This window comes from Canis lupus, chromosome 20, assembly GCF_011100685.1.
Source record: "Canis lupus familiaris isolate Mischka breed German Shepherd chromosome 20, alternate assembly UU_Cfam_GSD_1.0, whole genome shotgun sequence".
Taxonomy (NCBI): domain Eukaryota; kingdom Metazoa; phylum Chordata; class Mammalia; order Carnivora; family Canidae; genus Canis; species Canis lupus.
Window position 1 is genome coordinate 4,155,387 of NC_049241.1, and position 22,349 is coordinate 4,177,735.

General features: G+C 53.9%; 1 protein-coding gene and 1 long non-coding RNA gene across 2 annotated transcripts in view; one reads left to right on the forward strand and one right to left on the reverse strand.

Moving 5' to 3' along the window:
- The window catches only part of WNT7A (Wnt family member 7A), a 66,737-nt gene extending 53,164 nt beyond the window's left edge, over positions 1–13,573 (reverse strand). Inside the window, exons 1-2 of the mRNA XM_038565531.1 lie at positions 13,403–13,573; positions 7,721–7,947 (exon numbers count right to left, since the gene is read on the reverse strand). Coding sequence (XP_038421459.1) covers positions 7,721–7,947; positions 13,403–13,473 — 298 coding nt within the window. The 5' untranslated portion in view covers positions 13,474–13,573. The remainder of the gene's footprint in view (positions 1–7,720; positions 7,948–13,402) is intronic.
- An 887-nt stretch (positions 13,574–14,460) lies between these two features.
- LOC119864567 lies at positions 14,461–18,117 on the forward strand. The gene is made up of 3 exons (XR_005374395.1): positions 14,461–14,773; positions 15,353–15,542; positions 16,121–18,117. It is a non-coding gene; the product is annotated as an uncharacterized LOC119864567 (long non-coding RNA).
- The last annotated feature ends 4,232 nt before the right edge of the window (positions 18,118–22,349 follow it).

Sequence of the window (22,349 nt, forward strand, 5' to 3'; positions counted from 1 at the left end):
TGATCTCAACCTATGGGACACAACCTATGGAACAGATGCTATTATCATTGCTGTTTGGTCAAGGTCCATAGCTAGTAAGTGGGGAAGACAGGAAAAGAACCAAGCAGGTGGCCTCAGGGCTGAACTCTCATACAGTGCTGCACAAATGAGCAAATAGAGAATCTGTCCCCAGGTAGTGACGTGATATGAAAAATCCAGCAAGGTAAAGAGCAGACAGGGACAGGTGGTCTATGCTACACAGGGGTGTCATGAAGGCTTCTCTAGGAAGGTGACATGTAAGCCAGGAATGGAAGGGCAGAAGAGCGTCCGGGGAGAGAGCATGCTTGAGGGTCAAAAGAAAGGCAAGGAGCTGTGGTGGAAATGAGACGAAGATGGAGTGGAGATGGAGTCTGGCTGCAGGTCACCAAGGTCTGTAAAGGACCAGGGGCCCTGTCCATATTTGATTCCCAGAGGAACAAGAAACCACTACAGGGTTTTACACAGGGGGATGCCATGATCAGAGCAATGCTGAGAAGATGCTATGCTGGATGGCTGTGTGGTTGGAGGCGGGGGTACATGAGGGGCTGATGGAGCTGTCTGGGCAACAACTCTCTAAAGATGGAGGTTTTGAACCAGAAGGTGGTGACAGAGGTGTGAGAAGTAGACTGACAGGCAGATTCATTTCATAGGTAGAGTCCAAATGGTGAGCTTAGATTAGCAATTGCATCAATAGCTTCTCCCCATTCTTCTCTACATCTGCCCACTCTACTGCTCTGAGAATAAAATCTAGTGCATGCATCCTCAATTCCTTGAGCTCATCTTCATCTGAGATGGGCATGTGAGCCTCCTGGGAGGGGTAAAGGGATGATTTCTGATGGACTTAATCTACAGGTGCCAGGGTCTTATATCCCTCACAATGTTGTCACCTGGCAAGGTGGATCATGGGACTCCCCCATTCTGCAGATGAGCAGACTGAGATAGGAAAGGTGAGGTACTCTCTCAGAGTCCTAGTGATGGGACTGGGATGGAAACCTAGCTGTGTGACTTTCCTATGAATTCTCACTTGGCTGCCACATGGTCTACCAACAAGATAAGGTTCTCAAATACATGTCAGCTTAGAGAATCTGAAATCTGGCAGGCTCACAAAACAGAAGAATCTCCCAGCAGCAGGGAACTTGGCACTGCCCATCTCAGCTCTACCACAAAACAGCTAGTTGACTTTGGTCAGCCTCTGCCTCACTCAGAGCCTGAGATGGAGGTAGACAGACCACCTTTTGCAGGGATGGATGAAGCCATACAGGAGGAAGGGCTGTCGCAGTGCCTGGCTGCTATGGATCCTCGGTGAAAAGACAAAGGACAGGAGAGTGAAGCCCCACTTGGGCCACCATCCCTGGGGCCTGCCTGGTCCAGCCTTGCTCCCCTGCACCATGACTCAGTACTATAATCACGATGGCCAAACCTGAGGGAAGAACATACAACTGGATGGAAAAATGGGCAAAAAGCATGAACAGGCAACTCACAAAAGAGTAAACATGCACAGCCAATACATAAAGGAAGAGGGTTCCCCCAAATTATTTCTCAGGGGAAATCAAGACAACAGTAAGAAGGCATTTTATACCTGTTCCCTAGGTATGAAATCTGGATAATCCCAAGTATTGGAGAAGCTGTCAATCAATTCTGCTGGCGGGCACTTGGCACAATCACTGCAGAAATCAGGTTGACATTCATACCCTGTGGCCATCAATTCACTCCTCTGTATACACTCAAGAGAAACACACGCACATGGGTGCCAGGAGACATGCTCAAAGAGGCCGATGGTGGCAATGTGACACCAAATGCTTAAAGGTGACCCAGATGCCCCCTAACTAAAAGCACAGGAGTATAGACTGGAGTCTATTACCACAGCCAAAAGGAATCAACAACAGCTGAAGGAATACTGTAGATGGTTTTTTTTTTTTTTTTTTTTTTTACTAGTAAGTGACAATAGTAAATCCAAAAGATTGCATATAGCATGATGTCTTTTCTTTATAAAATTAAATACAACTAAAACCAAATAATTTACTTCTGGGGACTATATCGCTATGATACAACAAACATAAACAAGCAAGGAATGGGAAACCCAAGACTCAGGATAGAGACAGTGTGGCTTGGGAGGGAGAGGCAGGGGGTGCACAAGGGATGGCTACAGCAAGTATAAATTACCCATTCTCAGTTCTAGTTGTGTTGGGTGGCAGATTCAAGGGGAGTTCACGGAGTTATTTAAGGAAAGGAAAAGGCTGAAGGGGAGGTGAATGCCTTCTTAAGCCCCCAAGGGCCACACTGGGTAGAACCTGATAAATTTGATATGGAGCCACATACCTCATTCCGATAACCCCTGGCATTTAAGAGCCCTGGAGAGCTGGCCTGCAATATCATCTGAGGCTACTGACCCCCTGCCTCCTGAGGCTGCAGACTCCTGTTCAAGATCCTCTTAGCAATCCAACATCCATGTCTTTGCCCCATGATTCCCTCTGCCAGGGATCCCATTCACTGGTGAAATTCTTCCTACCCCTTAAAACCCAGATCAAGGGCTATCTTCACTGTCCAGTCCACTTCTCCCACCTTGGAGTCTCACCTCTGAGCACCCACTACATCCTATTGGCCTTTCCCTAAAGCACAGACCATTCCACTTTCTGGTTGCTCATTGTTATGGGCTGACTTGTGTCTCCCATCCCCTTCATATGTTGCAGCTCTAACCCCCAGTGTTACAGAATATGACAAAGGACAGTGTGTATTCAGAGGTATGACCTTCAAAGCAGGGGTTGAGTTGAAATGAGGCCATTACGGTGGGTCCTAACCCAGTCAGACCGGTGTCCTTATAAGCAGAGGAGATGAGCACACAGAGACATGAAGAGCATGTCCACAGGGGAAAGATCATGTGAGGACACAGTAAGAAAGTGGCCATCTGTAGGGCAAGGAGAGGGCCTCAGAAGAAATCAAACCTGCTAACACCTTGATCTTGGGCTTCCGGCCTCCAGAGCAGTGAGAAAAGAAGCATCTTTGTCTAAGCTGCCCAGCCCGTGGTTGTTTGTTACAGAAGCCCCGGGCTGGCTTATAGACTCATGAACAGTCCCTGTCCCCTGAGAGATGGTCTAGGTGGGGCTCCTAGGCCTGGCCAACAAAAGCACTGCCCTTGGCCACTGTGATTGGTTTGGGATGGACACATGACCCAAAGTCAAGCCCTGTTGGCTAATCCACCCAGGGTGAACTGTAGGACTTCTGTAGGTGTCACCAGAGAAAGGCTAATGCTCTCTCTTGCAAATCTAGAACCTGGAAGTTGTGGTTCTGGCACTGTAAGAGCCATCTTGCTACCCCAAGAGGCATTCTGGGGTTGGCAGAAGCCAACACCACCTCTGATCCAAACCATTCCAAAAGTCAGTACCATCCCTGACTTTGCAGTGACTCAAACAGACACAAATTCACCTTTTTGCCTGAGGGGGCTTCAACTGGGTTGTAGTTTCTAGCATCCAAGAGGGCTTTGTCTGGTACATGCCCATGGCCTTCTCCTGAGAGCTATACAGTAAAACAGCTCCTGAGAGCTATTCAGGAGGGGAAACAGAGCCGTAAAACACAGAGCTGGAGACCAGAGCAGAGGCAGAGGAGACAGAGGAAGGTGAGCCTTTAGGTCTCAGCATAAGATGAATACTATGCCGGGGGTAGTTGCCCACCCCAATGTCAACTTTCCCCTTCCTCTTGTCACAGACCCTGAGCTTATCTCAGAGCTACTCTGAGAAGAAAAGACTATGTTTCCCAGACTCCCTTGCAGCTAGATGTGGTTATGTGACTGAGTTCTGGCCAATGATGTAAGTAGAAGTAGGAAGGTAGTGGGGGGAGGTGATGTTTCCCCGCCATCCAGAGTGTGGCCTTGGTGGCCAAAACTCCCAAAGTCAAAGACTACACTCTTGATGCCTCACCCACAAGGCAGCCCGAGCCTCACCCAGGAAGAGGCAATCCCTTAAGGGCAAGAGCACTGGGGAAGAGGCCAGAAAGCCAAAATCTGAGGCTTGCTTCTTGGTGTCCTCAAGTAGGATATGTTTATACATGAGGAAAGCAAGGCTCAGAGGGGAAGTAACTTCTTAGCCCCTGGGGGTCTCACCTGGGCCTCCTCTTCCTCTCTCTATTGCCACCACCTTTCAGGTTCCAGGCCCAGGGTAACTTCTTCCTAAGTGGCCTTCGGGTCATCAGCTCCCTCCATCCTTTACAACTCATTTCCAAAGCAGAACTCCACTGCCATCACTTAGGCCGTAGCCAGGATCACCTCCTGCCTGGAAGACTGGACCAGACTCTAATTCCTATCCTGGCCCCTCCACAGTTCATTCCATTCCCAGCACCTAGAGCAATGCTGCTAAATCCAAAGCCAGATCTGCCATTCCCTTGCTGTCCATTCTCTGGAGGAAAACCCCAACCCTTGACTTTGCCAGAAGATGTCATGCTGTCCCCCTCCTGGCTCCTTCTCTGGCCTCTGAGACTTCCTCCTCCACCTGCTTGATATACTCCAGCTACACTAGCCCACTCACTGGACCTCAAACACGTTCCTGCCTGGGGGCCTTTGTACATCCATCCTCTTTGCCCCGCACACCATTCCCCAAACATGCCCATGGCTTATTCCCTCATGAATCCAGAGGCCTTCCTTGACCAAACAGGCTGGAACGGCAGCCTCCAGCCATGCTGGGCACTCAATAAATATTTGGTGAATATATGAGTTAATAAATGACATAATAAATGAATGAGTGTTATAGCCACCCTTTAATGAATCTTCCAGAATTGCTATTAGGCTGAATCATATGCGCTGTTGCCATTTTTGGAGGCCAAAAATCATTGAATAGTGGCTATTTCATACAGTATGACCTTACTTTGGCAGCTATGCCCGTGCTCAAAATTTTCTAACTGCTCCCACCACCCAGAAATTCAAACTGTTCAGACTTACGCCACATGCCTCCCAGCCCTGGCTCCCACTCACTTCCAGGCCCTTGGACTTGTTGCCCTAGCACTGCCATGCCCTGGGTTTTCTTGAGCTCCTCTTTTTGCTTGGATTCCCTGAGGCCACTCAACGTGCATTGGATTCCCTCAATTCTACAACTCTGGTCAGCTGGGAGGGCTGCTGGACAGCAGGAGCTCCCGTAAACACAGCCCTCTGCTGTACCCCAGCATGCTCTATTACAATGCCAGGCTATGGGCTGCTTCTTCCAAGGCTGCAGCCTGTGGTGGCATGAACCGAGTCCTGGAAGACTCTGTCACTCACTCTTCATTGACCTAGGACTAGTCCCTTCGGAGATTGTTTCCTCATCTGTAACATCTCATACATCAGCAAAACACAAGTTTAAAATAGTGCCAGAGCCCAGGCCTGCGTTCCAGGAACAGGGTACTGGGGATGTGAGCAGGAGAAGGCAGAAAAACTATAGGTGCCAACAAAGGCCCCCCCAGACAGAGATTTCAGGGACCTACACTGGACTCCCAGTGTGACACCACCTCCTGGTGTGAGCCAGGGCAGCCCCGCCCCCTCTCTGGACCCCTGTTTTCCACCTGCAAAGTCAGCTTGAGGTTGGTAAGAGGGAGAAGGAAGGGCAGGTGGCGCAGGGCAAAATTCTAACCATGAAGATGTCAGAAAGGGCACGCGTGGAAAGAGAGGCTCTGTAAGAGGAGGCTGCCACACCCCCCTGCCAACCTGACCATGAAGCTGGCATCTGGCTCCCTTGGGCATGAGTAAGCAGGTGCCTACAGAAGATGGGGACAAAACAAGACCTGCTCAGGACTGACATGACACTGTTCTTCCTTCCAAGAAGGAGGAAGGAAACCCAGTGGCGAATGTGACAAGGGAGCCCTGGCCCCCATGGAGCTGGCATTCCCAAGGGGTGAGGAATGAATCACAGTGCCAAGTGCTTGGCTGATGGGCTGGAGCTTCGTGGGGAGAGGGGACTTCTTTTAAGCTTTATTTATTTATCCATGAGAGACACAGAGAGAGGCAGAGATACAGGCAGAGGGAGAAGCAGGGTCCCTGTGGGGAGCCCGATGTGGACTAAATCCCCAGACCCCGGATCACACCCTGAGCTGAAGGCAGACGCTCAACCACTGAGCTACACAGGTGTACCAGGAGAGGGGTCTTTAGACATCAGTGATCAAGGGAGGCCCTGGGAGGCCCAGAGGCTAGGAGGGAGAGATGCGCTCAGAGAACGGGCTCTGGGGTGCTGGCTGTGATAAAGGATGTGAGGCAGAAGGAATGTGCGGTGCGGGGGCCCCAGAGCAGGAGTGATGTGTTTGGGAAAAAGGACCAGCCTGGGTGGGCAAGGGGGCGGGGGAAGATGGAAACAGACATGGGCAGAGGTCAGCAGTGTTTTAAAATGAGAGGGAGGGCAGCCCTGTGGCTCAGCGGTTTAGCGCTGCCTTCAGCCCAGGGTGTGATCCTGGAGACCCGGGATCGAGTCCCACGTCGGGCTCCCTGCATGGAGCCTGCTTCTCCCTCTGCCTGTGCCATTCTCTCTCTCTCTCTCTCTCTCTCTCTCTCTCTCTCTGTGTGTGTGTGTGGTGTGTGTGTCTGTGTGTGTGCCTTTCATGACTAAATAAATCTTTTAAAAAAATTAAAATGAGAGGGAGCCTCATGGAATTTAAAGCAGGGAAATGACACAATCTGATTTTCACTTACAAAGGAGGACACTGCCTACAGGAAGGTCTGCAGAATAGCCAGAGGGCAGCAGGATTGATGCGGGTGCCAGGGACCCCAGAGGTGCCAGGTGTGGGACCCGACGAGGAGGAAGGAAGGTCGTGGAGAAATGGCTGGATTTGGGGAGAATATTTTCAATATCCACTGAATTTACTGATGTTGGGGCCAAGGGAGAGAGAGAACTCGGGGTGCTTTTAAGAACCACTCTAGCTCAAAGAGGCCTGAGGTGGACTTACTTTCAGGGAAGTTCACAGCTTGGCAGCAAGCCTGCAGAGATCCTGGGCCCCTAGTCCAGACACACACAAGCAAGACACACAGCGTGGCCTTCTCCACAAATATCCCAATGACCAACAACCCCCCCTTCTACCAGGTTTTCCTCACAATTGCTTTGAAAAACCAAAAGTGTGACCTGACACTTTGTGCAAGTCTGTGTATATGTGTATCTGTGTGTGTGCACACACACTCGCATGCCCATGTACGCATGGCTGAGCAGTACACATTCCCACCAAACAGGGGTTGCAAATTCAAATGCCCACAGTGGCCTGGGGAGTCACATAAGGGGACATGGTGGTCATAGGGAGTGGTGGGCTGTGGCAATGGCTCCATTTAAAGGAAGCTGCAGTCTCAGCTTGACCCCATCATGACCATGTATGCCCATGGTAAGTTATCAGTAGATCTGCCAGATTTTTTTAAAATAAGACAGAAATTCATTCTTTTAGCTGAAAAACTTATGCTTTTTTTTCTTTTTTTTTTTTAAATTGGGCTTCGATTTAAGAAACATCAGCGCCGTCCCGGCCGGTTAGCACTTAGGCCACTGGTTGCTGGTTTTCAACTTTGCCATACGTGGTTGGAGTGATCTGGATTTGAATTTGAGAGCTGACCCTCACCCACCGGGAGACCCGACTCAAGTCGTGGCACCTGCAGATCCCATCCTCGGGAGCACGGCTGCTGGGGCAGGTGACAGGCTCCCAGGGGGCTCCCGAGGGTACTCGGGTGGCCCATGGCCGCGAAGCCCTTGCGTAGGTCATCTGGGTGAGCACATACCCACTTTGAGCTCCTTCCCGAAGACGGTGCGCTCCCCCAGGGCTGAGCAGTTCCAGCGGCCGTTGCGGAACTGAAACTGACACTCGTCGAGGCCCATTTGCGAGCCTTCTCCTATGACGATGATGGCGTCGGGGCGGCTCTGGCATATCGCCCGCTGTCTGGGAGCCAGGCCCGGGATCTTGTTACAGATGATGCTCGCGCCCAGAGCTACCACGGAGGAGAAGCCACTGGAGCAGGGGACACAGAGAAACGGAGCGTTAGGCCAGCGAGGTGGGGGCATGGCCTCCAGGCCCTCCCAGAGCGCCAGGTGTTGCTGCTTCCACTCCTCCCACCCCTCACCCACTGCTCCCAGCAGAGGTCTCCCAACTTTTTTGATACTGCACCCCAAACCCACATTTATTCATTTTTTTATTCCATATCGGTACTTGTGTAGCATGCATATTCAATACCAGTGAGGCTTGATTTCCCTTTAAGATACAAACACACACCCACACAAAGATGACAAATGTCACAAATACAATGTTGTACACAAAGCAAGTTGCCCTCCTACTTATGGTTAGGGTTCAATTGAGGTGGAATTTAAAATCATGCAAACTAGGCTCAACTGGGTGGCTCAGCAGGTTAGGTTAAGAGTTCGCCTTTGGCTCAGGTCACGATCGCAGGATCCTGGGATGTAGCCCCCAGCCCTGCAGCAGACTCCCTGCTCAGTGAGGATCCTGCTTCTCCCTCTCCCTCTGCCTGCCACGCTCCCTGCTTGTGCTCTCTCTCACTCTGTCATATGAATAAATAAATAAAATAAGATAAGATAATGCAAAATAACAGCCAATATTGTTTAGGAATTGTGCCAATGTGGTAAAACTGCAAAGGCAAGCAAGGGGATGAGAAGTACAAAGTTTCATTCAGCAGTTGCCCTGAGAGGTTGTGGGTACACATTTAAAAAAAAAACAAAAACTGCTGGGGATCCCTGGGTGGCTCAGTGGTTTAGCACCTGCCTTCGGCCCAGGACATGATCCTGGGGTCCCAGGATCGAGTCCCACGTCAGGCTCCCTGCATGGTGCCTGCTTTTCCCTCTGCATGTCTCTGACTCTCTCTCTCTCTGTGTGTCTCTCATGAATAAATAAATAAAATCTTTAAAAAAATGCAACTGCTTGTACACGTCCTATATACTTCCTGGTATGTACGTATATGTTGTATTACAAACAAAATCTTTCAAAAGTAATTGTAAATAGAAGGTTTAGTATTTTCTTTCTGCATGCCAATGGAGCATGTGTACCCCACTCCAGGCATGACCCGTCTAGAAAATGCCTATGACTATTCATACTGTTTCTTTTTTGTTGTTGTTTATTTATTTGACAGAGAGAGAGAGAGTGCCCAAGCACAAGCAGGGAAGTGGCAGAGGGAGAGAGAGAAGCAGTCTCCCTCGTGAGCAGAGAGGCCAACACACAACACACAAAGCGGGGCTCTGGGATCATGACCTGAGCTGAGGTCAGACGCTCAGCCAGCTGAGCCGCCCAGGTGTCCCTATTCATACGGTTTCTATCTTCCTAAATTATTCTCTGCGCAGATACATGTTGGACACCTATCACGTGCCAGGCACCATGCCGGGAGAGAGTCAAGGGCCTGCTCTCCTGGATCTATGTGGAGGGAGACTACCCCCATTTCACAAATGAATCAAACAGACTGTTTCGGACAGCCTTCGGCACTGTGAGGGAAGTAAATGAAGAGGGTGGGCTTGGAGGGCCGAGAGAGGGGCCGCTTTAGCGGGGTGGTCAAGGACGGCCTCCCTGGGGAGGCGCAGTGCAGCAGGGCCTGAATGGCCAGGAACCAGCCAAGGGAAGGTCTGGGGAAGAGTAATCCAGGCAGAGGGAACCGCAAATGCAAAGTTCTGGGAGGGGAACAAGCTCAGGATCACCGAGGAACAGAAAGAACCCACAGAAGCTGGTGCAGAGCTCGGGGAAGGGGTCTGAGGAGAGAATCTGGTAGAGGGCTAGAATGTTCTCAGGTGCATCGGGAAGCACTGTGAGCAGGAAAGTGACAGGATCCCATCCGTCCAGCCCCTCTGGGAGGGAGAGAGGCATGCGGGGTGCCAGAGCAGGAGCAGAGAGAATGGTATGGGCAAGAGGGGGTGCGGGCTTGGCCTTGGCAGCAGCAGGCAGTGGCTGTAGATGGAGCGACCAAACGTGCATGCGGGTGGACTGATGGAAGGGTGGAGTCGAGGGGGAGGGATGGGGGAGAGTCCGAGGGAAAGGCAGGCGTCAGCGTGACTCCTAGGTATCTGGCCGAGGGTGGGGCCGTTTCCTAATATCAAGATAACCCCAGACAGGCTCCAGTGGCAACCCTGATGGACCAGGTAGCCCTCCCTTTACACAAAGATGGTCCACACGTCCGGAGCTTTTGACTTCACCCCTGATGCCTCACTCTGGTTATAATAATAAGAGCTTCCATTTATTGAAGGTCACGGCCAGCCCTGGGCAAAGTGCCTCACACTTTCCATCCTGGGACTCAGCTACAGGAAGTTGTTCTGGAATTGGAATTTCTTAAAGCGAGGCTCTGTGCATCAACAGCGCAGGAGATGGGTGACCCCACTCCTCTCCAAGCACACAATTGATCATTCCTACCCTCTTTTCCTTTACTTCTGCCTCAAATCAGCCCTCTTCCTGCCTCCGGCCCTTTGTCCTTACTGGTCTCCTTCCCTGGAATCTCTTTCATACCCTGAGCTTCACAGGCTTGGCTTCTTGCCATCATTCCTGTGACTTCAAGGGACACCTTCCTTGACCATCCCAGCTAAGGGAACCTGCTTCCTCACCCCACCCCTCATAACTTTGCATGACAGTCTCTGTTTTGTTTACTTAATTCTCTTGATTACTTATGGTCTCCTGAAATGCTTTGATGTACATGTTTGGTTCTGTGTGCCCACTTTGTTTATCACTTATCCTTCTCGTTAGACTATGAGCTCTTTGGGGACAGGAGTGCTATTAGCCTGGTCACTAAATGGCTACTAAATGAATGAATGAATGAATTATGGAGCTCTCAAAATTTCACTCAGGTTAAGTACCTATGACCCCCCTCCCCCATAGGCACTGAATGCATCAGTGAACTTTTGCAGCATCCCTACCACGCCAAGGCAGGATGGCAGGTGTTGCTGAAAACATGAGATATATGTAGCCTTTCTAAACAGTCCCGGTGGGCAGGAATTACCATACCCCTTTCACATATCTGAAAATTGAGGCTCACAGAGATTGAGATCTAGAGGCTAGTGGGTCACCCATCTGAAACAGAAGCCTTGTTAGAGCGCTCATTCATTCATTTCAGCCACCAAGAGACAGCCTGATACAGCTAGAGCTGGAATGTTTGAAGAAGAGGCAGGATGGAAAGATGGTCAAGTGGAGATGTTTTGCCACAAGTCAGGGGGAACCTGTGACTATCCAGCTGACCACCAAGGAATTCCTACCCCAGCAGCGTAAAATAATATATTAGAGTCAAAAATTCACAGGAACAATTAATGTAGCAGCTAAAAGGTCAGGCCTAGGGTGCCATCCAAGCTTCTTTTTCACCTACTAGCTGTGTGGCCTTGGGCAAGTTACATCCCCTGTCTGTGTACTTCAGCTTTTCTATCACAAAAATTAGGATATAGATCATTAGTCTTCATTTCACAGGGCTGCTGTGAAAATTAAACGTGTTAAAACACGGAAAGTGTTCAAAAGGTGCCAGGCACCTAATAGGTAGTCAATAAATGTGCTGCTCTGGTGGTTTTTATTGTTGCTGGATTCGATTGTTGGAAGGGGATAGTACTTGATTCACTGGAACTATCCACGTTAACAGATTACTGCAGACGCCTTGCCCTCAGCCCTGAGCAGGGAGGAACCAGGAACATTTGGGGAGCTGGAAGGCTTCTTAAGGGCCCTGGGACTCTACCCCTCATGCCCATTTTACAGATGGATAACCCGAGGCTCAGGGAGGAGCAGGGCCCGGGGCCAAATTCACCTTGCAACCCCTTTTCCTGACCTGGACCCCTCCCCGCCCAAAAGGGCGACCGCGGTGCTGAAGGCCAGCGCCCTCGGTAGCTCCCTCCCTCCGTCCGGGGCAGCTGGGCCCCCGCGGGGCCAATGAGGTCTCCGCGCGCCGGCGGGAGGTCTGGCGGGCGGGACGGCCAGGGGAGGTTATTTTTCTGTTGTTTTCCCTCTCCCTCTCCCTCTCCCTTCCCCGGTCCCTCCGCCCCGATTCTAATTAAAAAGAAGATAAAGCCTCGCGCGGCCAGCGCCAATCAGCCCGACCAGCTTCCTGGATGCTGGATGCGCGCGGGGCGGCGGGGCGCGGGCCAAGATGAAGATTAAAGCAGGGAGGAAAAGAAAAGCCACCCAGACGCGGACGAATCAATAACACTTAAAACACACCCGCAGGCAGACAGCGCGCGGGCCCCGCAGCCGCCTCTCCGCCTGCGGTCGCCTCTCGGTCCGCGGTCGCGGCGGGCGGCAGCCTGGTCCGCTCCGCGCGCACCTGCTTAGAGCCGCGGCGGTTCAACTTGCGAAACGCCCGCTACCGAGAACGCGGGGCGGGGAAAGGGGAGGAGTGGTAGTGGCGAAACACAAAGGCTCGGGCGCACACACCCCCGCGCCGCAGCCCCCGCAGGCCGCCCCCTCCCCGAAGCCGGGCGGCGGGGAGGTGGGAAAGCAGGTTGTGCGAAACCCGCCAAGGTGGCCCTAATTTAGCGCCAGAACCTCTATCCATCCCTAAAGCCCCCCACCCCCACCCCCACCCCTCCGTGCTTCACACGCATTATCTCCTAAGTACAAAGGGTGACTGGCCCTGCAAACGCAGCTCCAAGACGCGTCCCGAGCCGCCCCCTCCCACTCTCCAGCCGGAGCGCCGCCCCGGCCCCACCTCCGTAGAAATGCCGGGGAGCAGCAGGGAGGGCCGCTCCGCAGGCGCGCCCGCCGACTCCGTGCAGTCTTAGGGGGCGGGGTGGCCCGCCTCTCTCCGGCGCTGGTTCTGCGAGCTTGTCTCCCTGGGTGTTTGGGGGCGCCTCTCGTGCTACCTTTGTGTGTGTGTTCGTCGGGCCTGGGAGGCACTGTCCCCGTGGCCCGGGAAAGGGCTCTGGGGTACTGAGGCTTCTTGGAAATCGGGTGGTGCCAGGGATGTGAGCAGCGGTTCTTGTTTTTGCCAGCGAAGGTCCCTCCCTCTGGTACCTGCTTCCCGTGGCACGGACCGGCCCCACCTGCCACCCGGGGACTGCCCAGTCCCCAGGAGCGGCTGTGCCCGCGCCTCTGTTCAGAGTTCTCTCCGGCTCTGGGGGCTGAGCTCCTTGGGGGCTGCTGTCGTCCTGACTCTCGGCTCCGGTGCTCCCGTGGGACCGGCAGAAGTGTCCCCAGCAGAGACTGACCCTCTGCAGGAGCTGGCTCTCCTCAGAGTCCCCCAAGCCGGACCGTCCACACTGGTTGTCTCTGGTTCTGGGGGTTCCAGACTCAGACAACCTTAGGATGGCCCGACCTCTGCCCAGCGTCCAGAGCTGTGCGCGCCCTGGGGCGCCCGTCCGCGGGGGGCCTTTGTGCGCCCACCACTCGCGCACCTCGCCCACCCCGCCTCTCCGAGGGGCCCAACAAGTTGGTGGCCGCCGGCCGCCCCCCTCCCCGGGCCAAGCCAACTTTGCCGGGACAGCGTGCGGGGGATGCGAGCGGCCCTTACCCGATCCGGAGGTAGACCATGCCCAGGCTGAGAAAGAGGTGGCCCAGGCAGCGCCGCGCTTTCCGGTTCATAGTCCCCGCTGTGCGCCGGGGCCGCGGGCCGGGCTGTGCTGATCCCGCGGGCCGGCCCCGGCGGGGCTATCAACATAGCCCGCCCGGTTGGCGCGGGCCGAAGCGTCCCGGGGGCCGTCTGTCCGTGCGCCCGTCCGCGCGCTCGGCGCCCGAGCCTCGCCGGGAGCGCGGGAGCCACGGAGCGGGAGGAGGGAGGGAGGAGCGAGCGCGGCGCGGCGCGGGGCGACGCCGGGCTGCGCGCGAGCGGCCGGTGCAAGTGTGTGGGGCGCGGGGAGTGCGGGGGCGCCGCTGCCGCCCGCCCCCGCCCCCGCCCCCGCCCCCGGCCCTCCTCCTCTCTCCCGCCCCCTCCCCCGCCCGCCTCCCCGGAGCGCCCGCCCCGCACCCCGCGCCCGCGGGACCCGGCCGCCAGCTCCGAGCGCGCGCGCACGCCTTGCCCCACGCGCTCCCGCGGCGCCCCCTCCCGGCTCCCGGGCGCCGAGCGGGCAGGGGGCTGTGGGACCCTCTGGGCCCCGGGTGGCTCCCGCGCAGGTTGCGGGCCGAGCTGGCGCCTGCGACCGCCGGCGGGCCGAGGGAATCCAGGCTCGGCGGAACCCGAGCGTGCCGTGCCTCCCGGTGCTCCCCGCGGGGCCGGGCGCTCAGGGCTGGCGGGGGTGCCGGCTAGGCGGCGTCGGGGACCCCCACGCCCCGGGTTCCGAGGCCAGCCCCGGGGGAGGGCGCCCCCTTCCGCGAGCGGGGACAACCGGCTCAGCAAACTCCCTCCCCCCTGGTTCGCGGGCGGGGGCTGCGGCAGGTGGGCGCCCAGGTGGGGCGGCCTCCTCGGGACTGCGCTCCTGGCGGCCGGCCGGGGGCGGGCTGAGCCGGGACGCCCCGCGCGGGACCCAGACGCGGGCCTCCCGAGCCGCCTCCGCTCAGCGCGCGCTCGTGGCGACACCTGGTGGGGGCCGGGGGGCCCGAGGTGCAGACCCCTCCCCGTGACGTACACCCCAGTCCGGCGAGCTGCCGGCTGTTGGACTCGCGTTCCAGCCGAAGAAACTGAGGCTCGGAGACGCGAAGGCGTTTTCCTAAAGTCACCAGCTAGTGGGTGGGAGCCAGCTTGGAAGCAGCACCCACCCCCCACCCACACACATTAACTGCCAGTCCTTCAGAATTACTCTCCTAGATCTTCCCTGAGGGCCGCTGTTCATACCTTCACTCACATCACACGAATGTCCGTGCCAGACATCACGGCAGACACCTAGGATAAAGGCAAGAGGCACATGGGACCTTCTGTCTTGGAGCTAGTGAGGGAGACTGACCAGAGGTAAACAAATACATAATTTCAGACATCACAGCGAGAAGCGAAAAAATAAAACGGAGTGATGAGAGAGACAATACTGGGTGCCAGGGGATTATTTGAGATCAGAGACGTAGCACTGGAGTCGAGGCATGAAGGACCCCGGGTCTGGGGTCCCAGCATTTCGAGAGGGAGGATAGCAGTGCAGAAGCTTGGAGCTGGGCAGGAGCACCAGGAGGGGATGTGGGGCTGAGCTCAAGGAAGGGAAAGAAAGCCAGTGGGGTAGAAGGGAGGTGATGGGGGCACACAGATCCCACAGAGCTGTGTGGGCATGTCAGGGAGCTTAGATTTCGGGGGGGGGGGGGAAGTTCAGCAGGAAGACATTGGAGGGATATGAAGAAGGGTGACTCATCCGATGTGTGTGTTCGAAAGCTCCCCTTGGCTGCTCCCTAGAGAATCCGGGAAGGCGTGGGGTGAAGGGTAGGGCTGGGCAAAGTGGAGCCAGGCAGACCAGAGAGGAGACTACCCCAGGGGTCCAGGTACAAACATTGGTGGTTTTAAACCCCGGCCACACAAGTAATTATTCCACGTGCCTCCCACTGAGAGGTGCGCTGTCTGTGCTCTCCCTGCTTGAATCCGAGTGGGCTTATGTGTGGTAGAAGCAACGCTGTGAAACTTCCAGGCGAGGTCAAAGGAGGCAAAGGCAGCTTCCGCCTCATTGGCTGGAACACTCCTGCTGGAGCCCTGAGCCACCGTGGAAGGAGTCTGGTGGCTGCCATGATGTGAGGAAGCCCAGGTAGGTAGGTGTTCAATCCACAGTCCCAGTTCAGCATTGGAGTTATCCTGGCCCAGGTGCCAGACATGTGGCTGAAGGAGCTTCCAGATGATTCCAACTCCCAGCCGCCAAGTCATCCCTGCCTTTGAGTCTTCCCAGCTGAGACACTGTGGACAGGGGCTTCTGCGGTCATCCCCAGGGTGCTCTAAGTTCCCAAGACCCATAACTTGCAAGTATAATGAAATGACTGCTTTATGCCACTATTTTTTGTGGGGGGAGGATGCTTGTTACACAGCAATTGTAACTTGAACAGCTGAGGTGGAAGTAGGGTGCAGGGAGAAGGGAGGATGCTGGGCATGGGTCACAAGCAGCCCTGCCAGGACATAGAAGGACCCAGTGGAGTGAGGGGTTGGAAAGACAGAGAGAGAGATGGACAGTGAGCCCTAGGCCGGCAGGAGCCCTCACATGGATGAAGGTAGCAATGAGGGAGAGTGGGAGAGGGAGGTTAGAAGAGCCAAGGGCTTGGGAGGAACAGTCCTCAAGTCTGTCCTAGCCTTGCTCTCCCTCCCGTATTCCTCCTTGTTCTCTCCCACCCCCAGATGCAGTCAGCGCTGGGTTCTGAGCAGTCGTCCTCCAAAGCATCATTCAAATGGGTCCTCTCTTTCCTGGATGCATTGTCATTCTCTTGGACAAAAGATTTATTCACAAGTGTTGGGCGACACTCAGGATGTTGGGGCAAGTGCTGGAAATGTAGCAGTGGATCAAATAAACCCAGTGTCTGCCCTCCTGGAGCAACTATTCTGAGGGCTGATTTGATTACCAGACACACAGGTGGCACTTACTATGTGCCAGGCACTGTCATCAGCACAGGGACTCAGTCCTCTAACAATACCGTGAGGCAGGCACCATTCTTTTGTTAATATTTTTATGATTATCATAATTATCATCATTTTATCGTTTGGAGAAGATGAATTAGGGAGGGATTAAATAAAATCCCAAACTCCCCCAGCTGTCACATGGCAGAAATGGGATTGGAACCTGCAGAATTTTGACTTAGAGCATCTGCTCTAATCCTTCAATTATGCCTCCTGTCTAATGGAAAAGAGAGGTGGAGGCTACTGCTATGGAAAAGAAGGTTTTAGGCATCAAGGTGGGAGATGCACGGAGGACTGTGGGGACGCAGAGAAGAGGGCTGCGAATGAGTGGGTCATGGAAGGCTTCCTGGAGAAGGTGTTCCTAAAGCAGGATCCAGAGGAATAAGTTGGGGTTCACCAGGCAGAGTTTTCAAAGCCAGAGGGAGCAAAGCCTGTGGAAGTCTGAAGGCCCTGATGAATGGAGCATCAGAGGGAATGGAAGTAGGGAGGGCTGCAGAAATGAGACCCAACAGGTCATCTGGGGACACAGGGCATATGAATAAGTTTGGGCTTTATCATAAAGGGAAGCAGGGTGTCACACGATCAGGTTTATGTTACAGAAGGCTGATGGCAGCAGTGACAGGGAATTGAGGGAAGGGGACAGCACACGGAGGCAGAAGGTGTCAACAGATAGGCAGGGCAGGAAGGCCCAGCCCACGCCACGGTGCTAACAGACAGCAAGCAGAAAAGTGGACAGATTTGAGAGCTGGTTTGAAAGCAGCATAGACAGCACGATGCATCCCCATGGACAAGATTCTGTCCTGGAGACACTGTGACTGGTGAGGACAACACAGAGACAGGACAGGGAGAAGCAGGTTTGAGGGTGCTGTGTCTGTAGCTCACTGAAGGGCCAGTTGAATGAGTGTGCCGGGCACTCAGGAGGGAGAGTGTGGGCTTTGGAGGGTGAAGGTCTCCACAGCTACAGGCAGGCAGTCCTCCAAACCAGGGCACGGCTGAGATGTTAGGGAGGCTGAGAAGGCTGAGTGGGGACTGCCTAGCACAGAGCCCCAACTCAGCACCGTTGGAGGAACCAACCAGAGAGGAAGAAGCAGCCAGAGGCGACTGTAAAAGACTAGCTGGGGTGGAGAGGAGGTTTCTCAAAGAGCTAGAGAAGGTGCAAAGAGGAAACCCTTGGTGGCTCAGTGGTTGAGCATCTGCCTTTGGCTCAGGTTGTGATCCCCGGGTCCTGGGATTGAGTCTCACATCAGGCTTGCTGCAGGGAGCCTGCTTCTCCCTCTGCCTATGTCTCTGCCTCTCTCTCTCTCTGTGTGTCTCTCATGAATAAATAAATAAAATCTTTAAAAATAAATAAAAAAGAAGGAGCAAGGGTTTGCAGGGTCAGAGCTTGCAGGGGAAGCAAGGACTGAAAAAGATCCAAAGTCATCAACCCAAGCATCCAAAGATCTTTACAGCATGGCTCCAGATCACCTTTCCAGCCTCCACGTTTCCCAAATCCCCTGTGCCCATATCACAAAAAATTAATGGGTTGCCACCAATATTTACAAAATGGAATTAGACCAGAAAATAACAGCAGACATTGTACATAATAAGGGTCCAATTGTGTGGTATATACTGTGGGTTGTAATAAAAACAAACTTGAGACCGTTCCTCCATCCTGTTATTCCTTTTCATATGTCTGGGATGCCTTTCTCTTCTTTTCCACCTGGCTAGCTCCTCTCATCCTTCAGGACCTTCCCAAGTGTGAGGGTCATCACAAGCCTTCCCTGATTAGCCTTGCCTCTGTCCTAGGCACTTGGTCTCTTCCTCTTTCATCCATCCATCCAACATTCACGGAAGACAGTTTTGTCCTTTGTGCTCCATGGCCCGTTAGCTGTTCCTGGTGGAGTCCTTCCCACCGGAGGGATGTCGGTTCAGGTGCCTCACTTTTCCATTAGAACATGAGGTCCTTGCAGACAGGACCCTCGCTCCTGCATCTCTGTATCCCCAGCACCCCGCCTCGACTGAGGACCACCATGGCTTGATCAAAACAAAACAAAACACAACCCATAGACTTTGGAGTCAGAGGCTTGAGTCTGAAAATACCAGCTCTGCCACTTAATAGCCGCAAAATCCAGGCCAGTTTTTTAAAGAGTTGTTTGGCTTTCTCTGGGAGTAAAAATCTTTCACTTGAATGAGAACTCCCCCAGAGGGAACTATAGCTGATTCATTACAAGACCCCGAACCGGCTGTGACTAACTGCTTCATGACTCAGTGGGACCTATTGCAGAAAGTTCTTCTTTGGCAGAGTCATGCTAAGCAAGAGGCTTTCTCCCCATGTGGCTCTTTCTGCCTGTATCAAGGCAGAAGGGTGTCTCTAGCAGGTGCGCCTCCACTTTGAGCCTCGCCGAGCCTGCCCGGGACAGGGGCACAGAGGACCCTGGCCTTTGGCTCCCCCTGCTGGATACAGAAGGAGAGGCTGCTTGGGTCCCGAGGCCCGCATCACAGCACAGGCCCTGAGCTCCGCTAGTGCCCATTCCCTGCTGTAAATGAAGCAGCTCTTGAAGTTTCAAGTTCTGGCTTCCTTCTGTTATCTCCGTGACCTTGGGAAACATACTTAAATGCTGCTTGCTTCAGTTCCCTCATCTGTAAACTGGGGATTATAAGAGTTTCTACCTCCTAGGGTTGTTGCCAGGAGTGAGGTGCACACCCCGCCCCGTAAAGTGCTTGCCATGTGCCACGCATGCAACTGAACCATAAAACTAATGGAAAGGCCACAGCCGCCACTTGGCACCACCACCAATCAGGACAGGATGTCCGTGTTTAAGACCACCTCCGTCGTTGGATTCCTAGGGTTCAGGTTGTAGAGTCTTCCCTTTTGTCTTTGCTTCTTTTGTTTCTTCATGTATGCTTATGGGAAAACTTCAGCAATGCAAACCAGGGAAAAAGCTTCTATAGCTAAAGTATTTGGAGCTGCTGGGAGCAACTGGGAGGAGCAGAGATTCCCGTGAACCAGGCCCCCAGGGATGGGTGTCTGGGGAAGGCTGTTGGAAAAGTGTGGGTTTTTCAGCATGAGGGAACTCTGGGAATGTGGGGCCTAGGGCAGAAGCTGTTCTATGGAAGCCAGAGAATGAGCTTCTCCCCTCAGCTTTGTCACTACTCTGTGTGGCTTTGAGAAAGTCCCTGAATTGTCACTCCTCAGAGACACTTCCCAGGCCACTCAGTCTAAAAGAGCCTCACCTCCAGCCACCTTCCCTCCCTTCACTGATCTATTCCCTTCACAGCACTGGCCACAGCAGGGACCCCACTTTTCCTCCTGCATCCTGTCTCTTTCTTGTCTGTCTCCCTACTCTAGAAGGGCAGGTGGGAGCGGAGATCCCCCATGAGGTCAGTGGAGGGTCCTGTTCATAAGGAGTCTTAATAAGGAGCGTGCAAGAGAGTAGGGCTTAGTGGGGCCTCTCACCAGTGTGGCCAGAGGAGACCTCTCTGCTGACAACCATATGATGGAAAACACACTCTGTGATGCAGTTCCCCTCCTCCAGACATCGTCCCCAGCAGACTCCTCCCCCAGGCATGTTCATCTCCATAGGCCCCCGCCCTGGCCCCTGTCACAGCAGCCAGCCAGCTGTATCACCTTGACTTGCGGGCTGGTCTGTCCCCCTCACCTCACGTGAGCACTTCCAGAAGAGGGCTCACAGATGCCATGCTCAGGTGATGCTCACAGGACCCAGGGTAACCAGTCCGTGGAGCGCCAGAAGTTGGGAGGCGACTGGGAGGAGCTGGAAAGAAGGTTGCAGGGAGCCTGGGTGGCTCAGTGGTTGAGCGTCCGCCTTCGGCTCAGAGCATGATCCCGGGTCCTGAGATCGAGTCCCACATGGGGCTCCCCATAGGGAGCCTGCTTCTCCCTCTGCCTGTGTCTGTCATGAAAGGCTGTGGATGTGGGAAGCCACAGTGTCATCTGCGTCTGAGGAGGGCAGTGACCCAGTCCTGTGCAGGTTTCCATGAGTGAGGTGAGCCGCTATGATCTTGTGGCTGTCCGGTGTCCAGGCCCTGGGTGACTGGCACGTCAGTCTCCACTTGGAAGGCTCCCACTGTGTGTCAGGCAGTGGGCATTGCGCAGCCTCTCCCACAGAAGCTTTGCCTCCTCCTCCTGCTTGGGGCTGTCGACCTCCAGGCCCTCTCTCCCACGATGGGGGCAAGTGGGACAAGAAGGGGGACCACATTCCCACAGCTAGGAAAGAGCAACAACACAGAGCCCACCCACTTGGTAGAGTAAGGAAATGGTGTCTCCCTCGGAACTGTGATAGCATTCACCATTTATTGAGCACCTACTATGTGCCAGGCCCCCTGATGGACTCTGAGTTTTTTGCTCCCTGGAAACACTCTTCTCCCAGGTAGTTTTACCAGTGGTTCCTTACTTCATTCAAGCAGTCCCTGATCATCCATCCTGTCCCTACACGGCACCTACACACATCTTACCCTGGCTTTATTTAGCTTCTAGGCGTTTGTTGACACTCTCTCCAACTTTACACAATGGGTTTCTTCATTGGCTTATTTTAATCTGTTTCCCAGCTGTACTGTTAGCCCTACAAGAGATAGATACTCATCGCTTCGCTGCTGCATTCCTAGAATGACGGCTGGCACTTAATCAGCCCTCGGTGAACGATTGTTGGATAAATGAGTAATTGAGTGGGTCTCATTTACTCCTCATAACCACCTCGTTTTCCAGAAGAGAAGACTGAGATGTTGAGAGGTTAAGTGGCTTGTCCGGCAGCTAGCGGAGTGTCTGGCACACAGTCAGTGCTTAATAAAAGTTAACTATCGATTCCTTTTCTGTCTTGCCCCACGTCTTCCCACCCCTGCTAACAACGGGGCCCTCTATCCTGGTTTCATCTCCATTCCAGCCCTCCCACTGCTGTGCATGAGGTCAGTGATTCAGTGCCTAACACAGTGGGGCCAGGATGAGTAGGGCCAAAGCATCCTGACTGGGAGGAGTTGGAACATGGGGATCAGGGCTGGAAAAGCAGCGTCTCACTCCTCCTGCTGCCAAAGTCCTATTAACTGCTCGGCTGGGCAGCAAACCCAAAGGCCTGTTTGCAAACTTGGGGCAGAGCATGAAGGGTGCAAGGAGGCAGCCCATCCCATAGATGAGGAGACTGAATCCCAAAGCAGATACTAGAAGATCCTGAGACTTGGCCAGCTTCGGGAAGAGTCACACATGAAAGGCTGCTGAGGCCGTGGGGCAGCAGACGCAGCCTGGAGTCCCAGCTTAGCCACTTGCTATGCTATCTTAGGAAAATGATTAGCACCCCCTCAGCCGCAGTTTCCTCCTCCGTAAAATGGGGATGATAATAATGCTACCTCTGAGTTACATGTGATCACGTATGTAAAGCATCTAGCAGAGCCTCTGGCATATATCATGCGCTCAACATACATTGATATTTGATGATGATGACAGTAATGACATATATTGGAACCCAGCCTTTAGGACCAGAAGGAATCTTAAAGGTCATCTATGCTCGTGTTTCTCAAATTTCTTTGTCTGTCACAATGACTTGGTAACGAATACAGATGCCCAGGTCCCTTCCAGATCAAGCAGGGCTGCCTGGGAGAGGTGGGAGTGGCTTTTCTGCTTCTAAGCAGCCCCCCAGGGGCCAGCCATGTCTGGCTTTGCCGGAGCAAAGGCTGTTGAGGATCCAAATCCAGACCTGTGGGCTGGGAGGTGAGGAGGCAGAGAGAGTCGGCCTCCAACAGACTTACTCTGGAATCCTGGGCAAGCCCTTTCTTTGCCCTCTCTGTGATCCATCCTTCCCACTCATACCTTGAGGAGTTTGGACAAGTCATCCAGAAGCAAGAATGAGACCTGAGGCCTGGTTTGCCTGAGACCTGAGTAGAGGTGGGTCGTTTTGTCTGTGCGACTCCCAGGTCCTCACAGGAGCAAGCGGGGAGGGAGCACAGTCCCTGTCTTGGCTTCCTG